The 18,616-nt window shown below is 42.2% G+C and overlaps 1 protein-coding gene across 1 annotated transcript; it reads left to right on the forward strand.

Annotated features, from left to right (window-relative positions):
• The first annotated feature begins 814 nt into the window (after window positions 1-814).
• Window positions 815-14,368, forward strand: LOC139411316 (cholinergic receptor, muscarinic 4a). The gene is made up of 2 exons (XM_071157526.1): window positions 815-957; window positions 12,376-14,368. The coding sequence occupies exons 1-2, from the start codon at window positions 903-905 to the stop codon at window positions 13,920-13,922; spliced, it is 1,602 nt and encodes a 533-aa protein (XP_071013627.1). The 5' UTR covers window positions 815-902; the 3' UTR covers window positions 13,923-14,368.
• Window positions 14,369-18,616: the final 4,248 nt, after the last annotated feature.

Raw genomic sequence — 18,616 nt, forward strand, 5'->3', positions numbered from 1 at the left:
ATGTATGAGTTTAACACAGTAGCATAGTCTTGGTGTGTTCCTTGAAGCACGTAAACTCAATTTACAAGGGAGCTGGCCATGGTGCTGAAAACTGGATGGCGCGCCTGTTCTATAACGACATCATCCTGTTATTTTACCTGGTTATTTGAAGTACCTGATATCGTGAAACTGTCACTGCACGTATTAGCTAACGTTTTTCAAGAGATTGAGTAAGCTTTTTCTTACAAGGCTACATTGTCAAAAGCACTGAAATACCTAGACGAGGCTAAACAGCAAATAAATCAGACAGTTTGAAACAAACATCTAACACAGCACTGGACCACTAATCCACAACTCTTTTTTACGCCACTTCGAAGAAATTACCAAATATAGGCAACCATTTTAGATCATAATACACAATTTAGTTAGATCTGTTCTCAGTAAAATTACATTTTAACTGGAGCCCTCTACACCCGTTTTCAGATCGGCAAAGCGAGGATTGAGCGAAAAGGAATAACACTGGGCCTTCAGGTGATTGGTTAGACTTGCATGACATCATTAACAGTCCGTTCTCTCGTTGTCTGTGAGCATGCAAACTTGGAGAAAAAAAAAATCAGTCTCTCACAGATGAGGGCACATCTGCCGGAGTCCGAACTGCCTCTTTCGAGAGAGACTTGCACACCTCAGCTCGGGGCGTTTCGGTCACCAGTCACTTGGAATTGTACTCTCCTTATCAAGGCTCTCTCTGGTACCTGCCGAAAGACATTCTGACATGAAAATGCATGATGTTATCCAATGTGTGCCAATTATTATGATATCGCACAACATTGGAACATCGTCATCTCTATCCTTCAGGAAAAACGTCTTACAGTAAGATTGAGAGAGGGATTTTTGCCTGGTTGAGTACCATCTAAACATGCAACATGAATCCCACTAACAGCACTGGAGCTGGTGGGCTTGCGCCCTGGAACTTAAACAGTAAGTTATCATATTTATAATGCACTTTTCGCATTTGAAATACAACAAATGGGAAAGATGGGCTATTAGACAGAAAGTGGAGGAAATCGAACTCCCCTGCAAACAATATAGTCTGTAGGTTTTAAACTATGTGTGCATTCTGAAAAATCCACTTTTGCAAATGAAGGCTGTTCAAATAACCTGTCCCCGAGTTATCACGAACATTATTTTAGAATCCCAAAGGATAGACTATATGCAGATGTATTAGCAATAACGGAATCAACTACATGAATTGTTCTCAGAAATACCACCGTGTCACCCCTTAATGATGTCCACCATTTGATAGCACATCAAAGTGACTGAGAAAAGATCGCGCAACTAGGTGCGCTAGATCAATTCGTATGAACCATACCATACGAATTTTCTCAGGCTGTGATATCTGAGTAAGCAGTCTTTGGGTTAGGCTGTTATAGAAAAACCCTTGCCATGTGCACAAATAAAAAAATAAATAAAAACATGTTTTTCAATATGTTGTGGTCCTATCGACGTGATGTTTTGGTGGGCTATATGAGGCTAAACAATTTGAAAAAATGGTCCGACATGAAGTAAATAAACTGTAGCCTATATATCCTTATCTAAAAAAAAGATAAAATGTGTACTAACTGGTGATCTTCTTCTTACGTTCGTGGTGTTTGTATAACTAACAGTTTAAGTAGTCGTAGATTATGAAGTTTGAAATCTCAGACACAATTGCTTAAAGTGTTGTTCTAATGAAAGAATGGAACCACGTAAGATGGAACCAAACTATTATTTCACAGCGCTCTTCAGATAATTTGATGAGTTAATTGGGTGTATATTTGACCACTGGAGTTCAGGCCAATTATGAGAGGTGTATGCTTCTGGTTCTGAGGAAGTTCATGTCAACATTATTAATGCGTGACACTTGCTTCTCCATTTTGGGCTCTCTCTCTGCTTCCATTAAAATGTCCGACTCATTGCTGTTGTTGAATGAATGCATTTATTTTTTTCATTTTGGGGGTGCTGAGGTTTCTAGATCATAGCTGATCTTATAGGAAACCCCAGTTCAACCAAATTTCCCAAAGCAAAAACCGAGCTGATGTTGATTTACATCTAACAGATGCAATTTACATTCATCTGTAGTCTAAGATAAAGTTGATATAAACATTGTACAATTGACATTTGCATCACAGTGCAGATACCCAGTCCCCTATACTCACTGCACCTGACACAAAGCCATTTGACAATTCATCTTACTCCCGCTGTTGCTTTGTCCCAGCTGCCGGGCATCCCTGAGAGACCTGCTTTAAACTGTTTAAAACTTGCTGAAGGCGGCTTTTGGTGCAGGGAAATGCCTGAACCTCATTGAGATGCAAAGCTCTCCCTGCAGCCCCTCGGAAATGAGCATCCCGACTGTCAGGATTTGTGTCCCCTCTACAATCATCAGTGGCAGCAGCGCACACAGGCAGACACCCAGAGCTCAACAAATTTCTCACAGCTGGGACAGCAGTAGTCCTCTTTATGACTCAATCTAGTGACAATCTAGGAGTGGAGTGTGTTTTTTTTTTTTTTTTGGTGTGCTGGGTTCTAATCCTGTCCCTGTTTTGGTCCATGGCTGTTGTGCGTGGCTGCATTTGGCGTGGTGGACACTTTTCAGCTGGTCTGATATTAACTGCACGGGACAGATTGTGGATGGGGTCAGGCAAGCCATTGTCCTTCAACCCAGATACATCAATTAGGGAGCCATTTTGCTAATTGAGCGTGAGAGGCTGAGAGATCTGTGATGCTCTTTTGGCCATCCCCTTGCCCCACCCCCTGGTCAGGGCTACGCCTTTTCTACCAGGGTTGGGCTCAAAGTAAGCCGCTCAATTCGAATTGAATGCAGTCAAGTCAGGAAGTGATTTGAATCAAATTTCAGAAATAGCTTCTACTTTTCAGTTTACTGAGAAGTCATTGAAAATAAATTCCCTTTTTTTTCGATTATTGGTTTGTAATTTTAGTTTAGTTCTTGAATTGACTGCCTGTTCTCTGGGAAAGAGTCAAAGTAAAGTCAACTACAGAATTTCAATCATTTAGGGCATGTGTGGAACCTATTTAGGATGTTTACTAGGGTGGAATTAGCTTAGCCCAAAATAAACTCCATAGGTATACACTATAGTCAGAGAGATAATGTAGTGTACACATTTCCTCCTTTAATGGGGTCATATGCTACACCCAACCCCCATATTAACTCCAATACTCCCCTCCCTGTCTGCCTGCTTCATAACCTAGTTTTAGGACTGACTCTGCTGCAGCACTGCTGTGTGCCAACGCTGGGCACAGATGTTTCACACTGGCACAAACGGGCATAGACTGGGCTGGATGAGTTAACACGCAGGCCAGGGTGTAGAGCGATGCCTAGGGGACACATTCCATGCCCTCTCAGATTCATGAGCTCCAGGAATTTAGTCAGCTCTGACTCAGGGAGAGATGGATCATCTTTCCTAGGGTTTAGATTTCACGAGACTGACCACTGGGCACACCAGATCATTTCAACATGGACAGTTGGGGTATATTTGGTTGAGAACTTGATTAATGAGATTACAACCTATATTCACCAGCTCAAAAATATAGCCAAAAGTTAGTTGAATTTCAAATGTTTATCACTATGCTTTCAACCATTTAAAAGCACAACAAAGTTCAAATGGGAATACAATGTTAGATATTTTGTTGATTTAACGTGTTATCCCTGTGCTTCATATAATAGCAGAACCAAATGACCTGGATTTCAGTTGAGATTGCATTACAAGTCCATGGTGCAAGTGATCAATGCCGTTCAAGAATCTGCACAGATTATTACAGCAAATGTGAAGATTGCCACAGACCTGCGAGGACCTATGCATGCAATCTTGAACATGCACACTTTTAAAAATATAATTACATAAGAAGACATTCATAGTCACCGAAATCTCAAAATGTAAATGTGGACATGGATGTGTTAGTCATTTTAAGTTTGAATTTTACATTCGTTTCTAAAATAGCTTTAACTTTAGGCTAATTACTGTATAAAAAAATGTTGATAGTGGAAATAACATTGAAGATCTGACATTGTTTTAAAGGTGGAAATTCAACATATTTTATGTAAGGTTTGTCAATGCCAAAATGTGGTTACCATGATGATATAATCCTGTGGTGGAAATTTTACCCTCAAAACAACAGTTTGTTGATTACTTTTTTTCAAATCCAATGTATTTTCCATGTCACAATACATTGACAAATTACGTTGATTCGTTGGATAGCAGGTGTAACAGATATACCAGCCACCAATGCGCCCCTCTATCAACGTTGTGAGGAAGGGATGTAACAAATAAAGAGACACAGACAACCTCACCGTAACCTCACCGTAACGTTAACAGAACTGCGGGAATGCAGTGATCGGCAGGTGGGGGTGAAGGACGAAGGACACCCCACCTCTCACCTGTGTACCGGCGTCCTAGTTAGCTGCCTAGCTACTACATAGTGTCCTTCGCCCCCGCCTGCCAAGCGCCTGCCCTCGCCGTAAAGTGAACAGAACTGCGGGAAAGCAGTGTTCGGCAGGCAAGAGCGAAGGATTACTGTCTGCCGGTGTCCTAGCTAGCGAGTGGTGTCACCCCCGCCTGTGTCTTCGTCTTCTGTGAGGTTTATCTGTGGTTGGTATCCAACGTTTTGGTACATTACCAGCAGCTACTGTAGTCTCCTGCCTGTGTACCTAGTTTAAGTTGAAACATTATTTGAATAACTAGTCAAGTGATTTCGTAAGACAGCTCTGCAGCATACTTAAACAGCTACTAGCTAGACAGCTAACCAGCTAGCCTAGCTAAATAGGGTGACTCAAAGACTGTACAGAATGGGAAGCACAGAGATACCGTTAGATGGTTGTCTGGCTGGCTGCTACTGCCTGAGCAGAGATGAGATTGTGACCCTAAAGGAATGAAAAATAATATTGTATAATTTCATTTTCTATTGATGTCTAGCCAATGTGGACCTGACAGAGACAATGGAACATTTTGGCAATTGAATGTTCACTATTCTTGGCTTTGGAATTTTCATTATAAAGCTCTAAAATATTTGTAACGTCATTATTTCATAATGCATGTCATGTTGAAAAACATCAAAGACGGTGATTATTTTGTAATAACGAACCAAAACTGAACCAACCTCAAAAAGCACCAATGGCTCAGCACTAGTTCCCTCCATGATACCGATTATTTCAAGACAATGGTTAGCAATAACTACACTATTCTATGGTATGTGATCATCTCTCTCTCCCTCTCTTCCTCTCCCTCTCATATATTTGATCTTTATTTCAGAGCTACAGTAGTACGAAGTTGATGTCCATTGCTATGTCATAGAAGGGCCTCATTATTCATAATGCTGCTGTGCTACAGCAGCAGCAGCTTTAATTACATGCGGTTTAATTGAAGAAAGCATGGCTCTTATTGTAATGTCAGCAGTTGCCTATCAGCGTTGCGCAACACCTGTTTGTAGCCACATCCTCTATTTATAGCATCCTCTCTCATCAAAGCCACAGTAGCTACTGACATTATAACTAAGATCAGATTTAATTAACGCATTGTCACAGGGGCTGTGACAAAGACACGATCCACACTAAAGTCGGAGGGAGAACAGCCAGTCAAGGCTGTAACTGAACTAAAACATGTACAGTACTGGTCAAAAGTTTGGACACATCTACTCATTCAAGGGTTTGTCTTTATTTGTACTATTTTCTACATTGTAGAATAATAGTGAAGACATCAAAACGATGAAATAACACGTACTGTATGGAATCATGTAGTAACCAAAAAAGTGTTTAAAAAAAAATCAAAATTACCTTGATGACAGCTTTGCACATTCTTGGCATTCTCTCAACCAGCTTCATGAGGTAGTCACTTGGAATGTATTTCAATTAATAGGTGTGCCTTATTAAAAGTTAATTTGTGGAGTTTCTTTCCTTCTTAATGAGAATGAGCCAATCAGTTGTGTTGTGACAAGGTATACAGAAGTGGTAGACAGAAGTTAGCCCTATTTGGTAAAAGACCAAGTCCATATTATAGCAAGAACAGCTCAAATAGCAACAGTCCATCATTACTTTAAGACATGAAGGTCAGTCAATCCAGAACATGTCAAGAATTTGAAAGGTTCTTCAAGCCACTGGAAACAGACACCTTGTCACATAAATGAGTTAGATTAGAGAGTTAATAATCACATATACAGTACATGTCTTTGATTTGAAATTGAATGATGTATGTCAACATGACATATGGACATGATATACAGACTTCACCTTCCTCTTTTCCTCTATCTGTCTCGCTCTCTCTTTCTCTTTCTTTCACTATATCATCCTTTAACCACACCATCAGAAGTTTTGCATAATTCTTAAATATACGTTTATTTGGTCATGAACACAGTAACTATGTTTGACATTCTCGTTAACAAGCCCAGGACATTCCTGATGGCCCAGCAGAGTTATGCCAGTGGCAGCGATGTTTCTCTGCAGGTAGTTACATGGCACAGCATGAAAGCCTGGATAATGAGAATAAAGGGAATCAAAGGTAGAGCATGTACGATATCAAGCAGCTTACAGCACAGAAGAGGATCCCTACAGCATGCAGAGGGGATGTTCACTGAGCCATGCATCCTATATTTAGCATTATTATTAGGCCCTCCCTAATGTTTAGAGCTCAGAGAGTGTTCCCATCAAAATGTACCCTTAGAGCAGGGGTTTCAAACTCATTTGCCCCACTGGCCGCATGTATTATAATCCATCTCCATCAAAATGTGCAAAGAATATTTCTCTATCCATCACTTTTGGGATTTCCGATGCTCCTTGACTCTCTAGTTTTTGTTTCGATGACTGTTAGTAAGCTGGACAGAGTGAAGAGATGATAAATGTGGGTCCATTATCATTTCTACACGGTTTTGATTTGGTTTTAGTCATTTAAATGTCAATTGAGATCGTTTTCCCCCAAAATATATATCTTATTTATTTTTTTAACTCAAACCACCCATGGGCCGGTTTTGCCTTACAGGGTTTGAGAGGCTGTCCCTGTTGTGTAGTCTCAATAGTTCAGAAGACCAACGCAAGAGAGCATGATTCCTGCACATACTGTTTGCTAGCATTACCTTAATTGCTGTAGATGTAGACAACGACAATGTGTTCTTGCTACAACTGATTCTTAAGTAGGCTTACCCAAGAATAGCTTGATTAACCTATGCTTGAAATGCATAACAGCCCAGTGCATATGACGTGTATTTTTCTTGTTGATTTTCTGCATGTGATTGCCCTAATCTCCTGGTTTAGTCTTTATTTAGGCCTTAGTTTAGTCTCTGTGTTCAATGTTATGTTTATTAGATGATACTGCATACAAGGATTAATATTATACTCTCAAATCCATCATAAAAATGAAAGTGTCTCAGAAGATGGAGTAATCCTATTTGGCTAAATAGTGACTATAGTCCTTGTTTGAACTCCTGATTAATGAATGGAAGTATTTGTCAGCAGCATCTGCTGTTTGTGGCATCCTGCTGTTCAGCTTTGGCAAGTTATGTAGAGAAATATCTATCCGGGGTTCTGGAACCGTAACAGTCTGGATAACTACGGTATAGGCATATAGCTTTCTCTTGGGAAATACTTACCCAAAAAGTATCACGTTGCCAAAAGTATGTGGACACACATTCAAATGAGTGGATTCTGCAATTTCAGCCACACTCGTTGCTGACAGGTGTATAAAATCCAGCACACAGACACACAATCTCCATTGATAAACATTGGCAGTAGAATGGCCCGTACTGAAGAGCTCAGTGACATTCATCGTGGAACCATCATAGGATGCCACCTTTCCAACAAGTCAGTTTGTCAAATTTCTGCCCTGCTAGAGCTCTCCTGGTCAAATGTTAAGTCCTGTTATTGTGAAGTGGAAACGTCTAGGAGCAACAACGGCTCAGCCGCAAACTGGTAGGCCACACAAACTCACAGAATGGGACCGCGGTGTCCTGAAGCAACACTCACTATTGAGTTCCAAACTGCATCTGGAAGCAACATCAGCGCAATAACTGTTCATCGGGAGCTTGATGAAATGGGTTTCCATGGCCAAGCAGCCGCCATGGCCAAACAAGCCTAAGATCACCATGCGCAATGCCAAGCATCGGCTGGAGTGGTGTAAAGCTTGCCGCCATTGGACTCTGGCGCAGTGGAAACTTGTTCTCTGGAGTTATAAATCACGCTTCGCTATCTGGCAGTCCAACGGACGAATCTCGGTTTAGGCCGGAGAATGCTACCTGTCCAAATGCATAGTGCCGACTGTAAAGTTTGGTAGGAGTAATATCCCATTTCCCATTCTTAAAATAAAGTGGTGATCCTAACTGACCTAAGACAGGGAATTTTTACTAGGATTAAATGTCAGGAATGGTGAAAAACGGAGTTTAAATGTATTTGGCTAAGGTGTATGTAAACTTCCGACTTCAACTGTATATAGTGAGCCATTGTCTTTAAAGTAGAAAACTTCTTGATATTGGTCGAACAGGAATTGGATCAAACTTATTAGAAACTGAAACTGAAAATCACTGAGATAAATGACCTGTTATGTATATGTACCTGTATTTGATAAAATATAGTATTTTACCTGCAGCATCAAAGACCAAAACGCCTAGTAACAGTATCTGGCCCATGGCGGCTGTGTTTTAGCAATTTTGGCATTGAGGGCTTTCAAGTGGAGTGCATCTGATTTTCTCTTGCTAGACACAAGGATATCACAGACATTGCTAGAGCCAGGAACAGTAATTCTGAGATTTTATACTGTAAGAAAATCACCTATCTACTGTATATTTAACTATTTCTTTCTAATTGCATAATCCCTTGGCAGGGATTGAAATACATAAAAGTTGTCTGTTTAATTATGGATACTCCCCTGAAATCCTTACATGCTTACACCATTTTACACCTGAACAGTAGAACCTCGATCAGTGGGCTCAGTTATTCACATCTGAAAAAAGCCAAGTCACTGTTCTTTAAAGCCAAGTCACTGTTCTCCTTAAGCTGGGTGGCTGTGAGGGATGTAAACTCTATTAGCTCCCTACTTAACAGAGGTACATTTTTACATCATTCATTTCAGTTAACTAAACACATTCCTTTATTTGAGGAATCCCTCACAGACAGACTTGTGGGACCATGTTGTCAATAGGTTCACATTTCCAGAGCTTGAAGGCAGGTAAAAACACAAACCTCACACAAATGTGTTCAGCCAAGATACCAGTGTTGGGGAAGCCTCTCTAAAATAGTTTATTAGGTACACCCATCTAGTTCCAGGTCGTACCACCCTTTGCCTCCAGAACAGCCTGAATTCTTCAGAGCATGGATTCTACAAGGTGTGGCGTTCTAACGTTGCTCTATTGGTATTAAGAAACCTAATGTGTGCCAGGAAAACCTTCCCCACACCATTACACCACCAGCCTGTACTACTGACACCATGCAGGATAGGGCCATGGACTCATGCTGCTTACACCAAATCCTGACTCATCAGCATGACTCAACAGGAACCGGGGCAGGCAATGTTTTTTCACCCCTCAATTTTCCAGTGTTGATTGATGATCACGTACCCACTGGAGATGCTTCTTCTTGTTTTTAGCTGATAGGACTGGAACCCGGTGTGGTCGCCTGCTGCAATAGCCCATCCGTGACAAGGAGTTGTGCGTTCCCGAGATGCTATTCTGCACACCACTGTTGTACTGTTGTACTGTGCCGTTATTTGCATGTTTGTGGCGAGCCTGTTAGCTTGCATGATTCTTGCAATTCTCCTTGGACCTCCCATCAACAAGTTGCTTTTACCCACTGGACTGCAGCTGACTGGATGTTTTTTGATTGTTGCAACATTTTCTGTAAACAATAGACACTGTTGTGCGCAAAAAGCCCAGGAAGGCCATTTCTGATATACTGGAACAGGCTCACCTGGCACCAACGATTATACCACGCTCAAAGTTGCTTAAGTCACTCGTTTTGTCCATTCTAACATTTAATCGATCAGTAAATGAATGCCTCGATGCCTGTCTGCCGGCTTTATATAGCAAGCCATGGCAACGTGACTCACTGTCTGTAGGAGCGAACCATTTTCGTGAATGGGGTGGTGTACCCAATAAACTGGCCACTGAATGTAGTTTACAAAGCTACCAATTACTTCACACAAGAAAAAGTTAAGCTATACAAAAGTATAGTATATAGTATATAATGTATAGTTTACTTGACTAAAGTTACTTTGGATAAAGTAGTTCACTACATCCATACCACTTCGTGAAAGATCATCTTATCTAAAATACAAATTGCAAGAACAGATCACTCTGGAGTCAGATGTTAACAGAATGTGTAATTTAAACACAAAAACTATGTTTCAAGTGAGAACTACGCAGGTCTGAAAAATAAAGGAAATTCTTCCCTTCAACCCTTTTTTCAGTTAATTTAGCAAAAACGTAGTGTGTAGTTCCAGTAGTTAGCGACTCCGCTACACGGCAAAAAAGTAATTAACTACTGCAACGCTACCAAGCTACTTCCACCAAGCTACTGCATATTGTAGTTAAATTACTAGTTGAACTACATGTTGTTCACTACTCCTGAACACTGCAAGATACTGAAACTAAGAGCAATTTTAAAGTTAGCAGCCGCCATCTTTGTCTGGCTGGAATCAAAAAGAATGAGTTATTCAGTCACCGCCACACAAGTGAGTATGGATTTTAGACTGGTTTGATCTCCTCTGAGTTATTTTTAACTTCAAAGTTGGCTGAACAGTGAAAAAGAACAAACCTACGATATGACCATAGGTGGTTTCATTTGATTTCTGCCTCTCAGTTATGGACCGACTCCCCTCATTCTCTGTTCCACCTTCTGGAGGTCAGAGCAGTATACAACAACAGAAGGCAGAGAGCATTAAAAGCAACATTTCACATCCTATATTCCGACTGAAAGACAGGGGCCATATCTTTGATCATTATTGATAAGATCTCCTGTATCCCCTAGCAAAACACTGCTTTGCCATTAGAGGGCAGCCTTTCAATGGAATCATACAATCACACCATCAAGCTCTACTAAAGACATACTGGCATACACATGTTGCAGTAACACATAGTTGTAATATGGATTATGGCAAGTTGTTAGCTAGTGTTTTGTATAATTTGATCTTCTTATCGAATGGGGTTTGTTTGTTGTTGCATTTCTACCGTTGTTGTTTTTTGAATGATTTGATCATGTTTTATACAGTTGGGTTTCCAAACGACAACACCACAAACAGAATAGTTAACTATAGTGCTGTAGTAGAGCCCTAGACAGAGCAGAGACCGACTCAGCTACACTTTCAACAGTATTTCCTCCTCAAGCTAGTATTGTACAGCGGAGGTGTCTTGTGTCAGGACTTACCCCTGTAACTTTTCTGTTTGCATTACAAAGCTTTACAGTTGGCTGACAACTAAGCATTTCTTGCGGAGTATCGGGGTGCTGTGCCGATGATGACGACACTTAGGGAAATGCCTTTTATATTCACAGTACCTCAATATTTAATGTGTGGGGGGGATCCATTGCTGACACAGATAGCTATCCGCGATAGAAAGGAAATTGATTACTATTCAATGCTAATGGTAGGCTAATTATGCATAATTTGAGCTCAGTGTCACATTTTCTTACACGTCAGTGTTACATCGCAGGCTCGGCTGGTGTATTTCTATCCGTTGTTTTTCATGAGTGTGCAAGGGGAAAATACCTTTAATTACTTAGAATCTCAACTGTTTTAGGGAGGCTTAAATAATTCACCTTTAGGGTCAATCTAAATGACCAGAAAGAGACGTTGATGTTTAGTGCTGTGCTTAATTTAGTTCTCTGTGATGTCTTATTGAATGAACAGACAGCTGCACAGAGCATGCGGGAGAACACATCACCGAGGAGCAACGCAATACGAACCCAACCCTCCTCACCCAAGGCCATTTACCAGGAATGCTGTCCAGGCCCATGTTCATGTCATAAACCTTTTGTCTACTAATTTGTTCATAGGAGCTAGGTAAACTGAAGGATCTGTAAAATAACTCAGGCATGCATAGCTCAAGTTGTCAATGGCTTAAATCTTTACTACTATATCTAATTTGGAATGCAAATACTAATTTGCATATGCACATGCCCATAAAACCAGAACGCATAACCAAGGATATGAACCCAACCAGGCTATCCTTCACTTGGAAGTAAAAACATATAGTACTATGCCCTTTCTAATGTCTTCAGACTTTCATACTGTTTATCACATTTCAAGAATGAAATGTCTTGGCGAAGAACATTTCGCCGAGGGCAATATGTTACATAACAGTGGATATGTTGGGAGGTTTGTGCTAAGCATTCAGAAATAACATATTGTTATCATTGTGCTTCCTTTTCAGGCTCCTTGAGCAACATTTCAAGTGATGTCTTCTCAGCCAACCTCAGCTGTAATGATTCTGGCACCAATGAGACCTGTGTGGCGGGGGAGGAGGTGGTGGGAAGCCCCTATAAAGCCGTGGAGATGGTCTTCATCGCCCTGGTTACAGGCTCCCTTAGCTTTGTCACTGTCACAGGCAACATCCTGGTGATGCTCTCCATTAAAGTCAATCGGCACCTCCAGACTGTCAACAACTACTTTCTGTTTAGCCTGGCGTGTGCAGACCTTATCATTGGTGCGTTCTCCATGAACCTCTACACTGTCTACATCATTGTGGGCTATTGGCCCCTGGGACCTGTAGCGTGTGACTTGTGGCTGGCCCTGGATTACGTGGTGAGCAATGCTTCTGTCATGAACCTTCTTATTATTAGCTTTGACCGCTACTTCTGTGTCACCAAGCCCCTGAGTTATCCAGCCAGAAGGACCACCAAAATGGCTGGGCTGATGATTGCAGGTGCCTGGGTTCTCTCCTTCATTCTTTGGGCCCCTGCTATCCTGTTTTGGCAGTTTATTGTTGGAGAGCGCACGGTTCCTCCAGGAGAGTGCTACATCCAGTTTCTCTCCAACCCTGCCGTCACCTTCGGCACAGCCATTGCTGCCTTCTACCTGCCTGTGGTCATCATGATGGTGCTCTACATCCACATCTCTCTGGCCAGCCGCAGCCGGGTGTCCAAGCAGAAGCCTGAGGCTGAGAAAAAGAAGAAGGGCCTCAAGATACCTAACCCACTCAAGAGCCACATCCTTAACAGACAGAATAACAACAACCAGTCCCCCAAGCCCAGTCTGGAGTCCTGCAACACTGGTGAAGCTGTGAAGAATGGCAAGATTGATGAGTCTGTTGTTTCCACCAAGGCTGACGCTAGTGTCAATCGAGAAGAGAAAGAGAGTTCCAATGACTCCAGCACAGCCAGCATTGCCCCAAAAAACGCCAAGGAGAGGGCCAACAGTGAAGCCACTGTCGGGGCGGGGGTTGATGTTGCTCCTGCACCAGGTCCTGCTCCTGCACCTGAACCTGCACCTGCACCTGCACCTGCAGCGGCAACCGTCAAACTCAACCCTACCTCTAAATGGTCCAAGATCAAGATTGTAACCAAGCAGGCTGGTGACGAGTGCATTACCGCCATCGAGATTCAGCCACCCATCCAGGGGAGCGAAGGCCGCTCTATCCCAGTCAACCGTCCCCGGAAGGTGGCGCGCAAGTTTGCCAGTATTGCCCGCAGCCAGGTGAAGAGGAAGCGCCAGATGGCAGCCAGGGAAAAGAAGGTGACCAAAACCATCTTCGCCATCCTGCTTGCCTTCATCCTCACATGGACCCCGTACAATGTCATGGTGCTCATCAGCACCTTCTGCCACTCCTGTGTCCCAGACACTGTGTGGGCCATCGGCTACTGGCTGTGCTACGTCAACAGCACCATCAACCCAGCCTGCTACGCCCTCTGCAATGCCACCTTCAAGAAGACCTTCAAGAACCTCCTCATGTGCCAGTATAAGAATATTGGAACAAGATGAGCTGGAGCATACATACAGTAGTAGGGCTGGTGAGGGGTAATATTACTGAGACATCTGGTGTGGTACAGTGGGATAGGAGGAGGGAGCCTCCACAGGGAGCCTCCTCCTCAGTCATGCTTATGAAATGATGTCACACTCAATGCTCCTCTGAGATGTCTTAGCCACAGAAGATAGTAACATCATATCTATGTCCAAATGATACAGTATAAATATGAAGTCCAATGTGAGGATCGTTCAAATGAAGAATCTGAGATCAGCTAAAGTTATGGACCCTTGATGTGAAGACCAACAAGGACTAATTCGTATCCACTGAAATGTGGTTACAATCTTCAAGAAGCCCAGCTGAATGTCAGTAGACTAAGGCCAGGCCAACACCTCTCCAAGATACCACCACCTAACCAGAGACACTGAGGGCAGTGTTACATCATGTCTGGGTGTACGGCAAAAGACACATTTAAAAAGGAGCTTGGAAATCTTCCTTTATACAACAGTATAAAATGAAACAAGCATGAGATGTCTAATTCAACTATCCATTTCCTCCTCTCCCTCCTCCTTATTATCGAGAGCGTTATTAACTCCTCGCGGAAATGGAGGCACTCCCTCACGTCAGTGAATCATTATCATAATGTGATATGTGGTCATAACATGGAGAGAAAAAGACGATACGGATTCTTTGTCGTCGCAGACTGTCTAACCTCAAGGCTAGTTGCACGTACGTCCAAGTACTGCAAAAATACTGCTGGTGACTTGAAATAAGTTGCCACCCCTGAAAGTACAGTATGCATTTCCATTCACCTAACGCTGACCGAAATATTGATGTATCTGTTTCTGCTCAAAGATGATCTTCAAAGGTGACAAACTGTTGATGGCAGTACAAGGCCATGGCATAAATTAACAACCAGTGTTTGGCTCCAAACAATTAATGTATCTTGTTGTTACATTATAAGGAGAAACACCCACAGGCAACGGTAAAGCTTTAATTCTTTGCCAGATTCACAATTATGAAAGTGTTTTTAAAAATGTATTTAGCCTTCACTGCGAATGGAACTACCGGTACAAAAAACAAACACTTGTTTATAGGGGATACTTATCTCGAGAGTATTAAACATATTTTCTATGTTATCTCCTGCCTAATTAAGAATGTGTAAATAGAAGGCCATTGTATGCTCTAAAAAGTGCAGTTTCTCTCATGCATTTCATATCTGAATGTTTGTACCTCTCTTGTATTATGTTTGTGGTTTACACCTAATTTTACAAATTGAATATAAAATATATATATATATATATATATATAACTGTATGTATATGCAAGAGATATTAAGAGAGTGTATTTCTAAATTGATGTAAAGTCAGGAATTATGGGAAAACATTTAAAGCAGTTGTTTTTGTTTTGAATGCCATTGGTGACTAAGTCCCTTATATTTGTAACTTCGTCACTATTCTCCATGTTGGATTACAACGTGTGAAGTCCAGCTTGTACCTCCCCAGCCTATAATCACTTTCATGAGGTCACACCAATGATTATGTGGGTAACAGCTTATCGAACTGGTTCAATGCATTTTCAAAGAAGGACCTTCTGACAAAGCACCTAGATGCATTAAAGTAGGGAGTAGTAGGGAAAATAAAATTGTTTGGGCGTGACCTTGTAATGTAAAATGACCAGCTACGGATGTGCATCCATATAAAACTGATTTTGAAATGATCATGGAGTGATTACTGTGGTGGTAAAGCTTGATGAATAAACCGTCTTTAAGGAATGAATATAACATTGGCATGAAAGGCTGGGTGCGACCCCAAAAAAGGGGTGTGCGGGAGAGTGTAAAACATGACCACAGTTTCCTGTAATATGGGCCTCCCATAAAACAACCATCCAGAGACAGTGTACAGAGGATTGTATCTTTTTCTAATGCTTAATAAAGATTGTGTACCATTGGAATAGTTTTTGAAATGATTTTACATGTACAGTATGCTTTCTGATTTAATATGCAGTATTAATGGAATATATTTTGCACACTACGAGTATTACCAGTCATACTATGGAATATAGAGTTAACATTGACAGTTAGTGATATCTGTTGGAGACAATGGGAGGAGAGCTGGGGCCGGTGACCGAACAGTGACACAGTATGAGCTAATGGCCGTGCTGAATGCCCAGGGGAGTGCCAGATCCAGCAGGACCCTCAGAGCCAAAACACAGCAGCACAAATCAGGGCACCACAACTCCAGGTCAGCAAGGCCCTGTGGGCTTTATAACAAATCGTCTGGTTTGCCCTGTTTTAAGGGCCACTTGGTTTACTCATTCAACCATGCCTGTTCCTCGCAATAACGATGAGACATCGCCTGACGTTTGGCATCATTATCTTTCAACTAGTGCCATACATTTTATTACTTGATCTTACAGGTCAACAGTAACATAGCAGTGAACATGACAGGTCCTGAAATGAAATCATGTTCTTATTAAAGGGGGCTGAAAGTATTGATTTAGCCTCGGTTACAATCATTCTCATTAGCAAATTAAACTGAGAATGAGATTTGGGTCTTGAAGACGTGCTTTGATGTGAGCATCTTTTATGTGTGTTTGCAGGTGGGAGGCATTTGTACATTCACTCTGCCAAAACTATACACAGTTACAGTCACTCTACCTTCTAGATAACTTGAAACAGTCTAACCAAGTCTTATGTCTGGGTGTAGCCTAGGCTAGCTAACAAGCTAGCCAACTTCTGTCGCCAATCAGCTTCAGCCAGACGGTGTGTGACTGTGGCAAAGTTGGTTTGACTTTGGATAGTCTATCTGTGGGCTAGTTTGGGACCGTCAATATATTACACAATGTAAATGGGAAAATATTTAAATGTTGCACACCTTTTAGATGTGTGCAATATTTGTATATGAATTTCCACAATTTATAGTTGGTTTGAGGTTTTTATGTCATACTAATTTGGAGCTATTGACATCTTAAAATCAAATCAAATCATCAAATTCAATCAAATTCAATTTGTCACAGATGTTAATGCGAGGGTAGCAAAATGCTTGTGCTTCTAGTTCCGACCATGCAGTAATATCTAACAAGCAATCTAACAATTTCACAATGACCTTATACACACAAGGGTAAAGGAATGAATAAGAATATGTACATAAAAATATATGGATGAGCGATGGCCAAACGGCATAGGCAAGATGCAGTAGGTGGTACAGAGTACAGTATATACATATGAGATGAGTAATGTAGGGTATGTAAGCATTATATAAAGTGGCATTGTTTAAAGTGGCTAGTGATACATTTATGACATCCAATTTTTTATTATTAAAGTGTCTAGAGATTTGAGTCATACCGACTCAAATCTCTAGACACTTTAATAATAAAAAATGGCAGCAGCCACTCAATGTTAGTGATGGCTGTTTAAAAATGTGATGGCCTTGAGATAGAAGCTGTTTTTCAGTCTCTCGGTCCCTGCTTTGATGCACCTGTACTGACCTCGTCTTCTGGATGGTAGCGGGGTGAACAGGCAGTGGCTCGGGTGGTTGTTGTCCTTGATGATCTTTTTGGCCTTCCTGTGACATCGGGTGGTGTAGGTGTCCTGGAGGGCAGGTAGTTTGGCCCCGGTGATGTGTTGTGCAAACCTCACGACCCTCTGGAGAGCCTTACGGTTGTGGGCGGAGCAGTTGCCATACCAGGCGGTGATACAGCCTGACCGGATGCTCTCGATTGTGCATCTGTAGAAGAGTTTGAGTGTTTTTGGTGACAAGCCAAATTTCTTCAGCCTCCTGAGGTTGAAGAGGCGCTGCTGCACCTTCTTCACCACACTGTCTGTGTGGGGGGACCATTTCAGCTTGTCCGTGATGTGTACGCCGAGGAATTTAAAACTTTCCACCTTCTCCACTACTGTCCCGTCGATGTGGATAGGGGGCTGCTCCCTCTGCTGTTTCCTGAAGTCCACGATCATCTCCTTTGTTTGTTGACATTGAGTGTGAGGTTATTTTCCTGACACCACACTCCGAGGGCCCTCACCTCCTCCCTGTAGGCTGTCCTGTCGTTGTTGGTAATCAAGCCTACCACTGTAGTGTCGTCTGCAAACCTGATGATTGAGTTGGAGGCGTGCATGGCCATGCAGTCATGGGTGAACAGGGAGTACAGGAGAGGGCAGAGAACGCACCCTTGTGGGGCCCCAGTGTTGAGGATCAGCGGGGTGGAGATGTTGTTTTCTACCCTCACCACTTGGGGGCAGCCCGTCAGGAAGTCCAGGACCCAGTTGCACAGTGCAGGTTCGAGACCCAGGGTCTCGAGCTTAATGATGAGTTTGAAGGGTACTATGGTGTTAAATGCTGAGCTGTAATCGATGAACAGCATTCTTACATAGGTATTCCTCTCGTCCAGATGGGTTAGGGCAGTGTACAGTGTGATTGCGAATGCGTCGTCTGTGGACCTATTGGGGCGGTAAGCAAATTGGAGTGGGTCTCTAGGGTGTCAGGTAGGGTGGAGGTGATATGGTCCTTGACTAGTCTCTCAAAGCACTTCATGATGACAATAGTCATTTAGCTTAGCTTTCTTGGGAACAGGAACAATGGTTGGTGGCCCACATGAAGCATGTGGGAACAGCAGACTGGGATAAGGATTGATTGAATATGTCCGTAAATACACCAGCCAGCTGGTCTGTGCATGCTCTGAGGACGCGGCCAGGGATGCCGTCTGGGCCGGC

The sequence above is a fragment of the Oncorhynchus clarkii genome, chromosome 6 (assembly GCF_045791955.1).
Source record: "Oncorhynchus clarkii lewisi isolate Uvic-CL-2024 chromosome 6, UVic_Ocla_1.0, whole genome shotgun sequence".
NCBI classification, from domain to species: Eukaryota; Metazoa; Chordata; class Actinopteri; order Salmoniformes; family Salmonidae; genus Oncorhynchus; species Oncorhynchus clarkii.

Coding starts and splice junctions, on each gene's coding strand:
- LOC139411316 (XM_071157526.1), top strand. CDS start 903: ATGAATCCCACTAACAGCACTGGAGCTGGTGGGCTTGCGCCCTGGAAC. Junction 958..12,375: donor TGCGCCCTGGAACTTAAACA/GTAAGTTATCAT, acceptor CTTCCTTTTCAG/GCTCCTTGAGCAACATTTCA.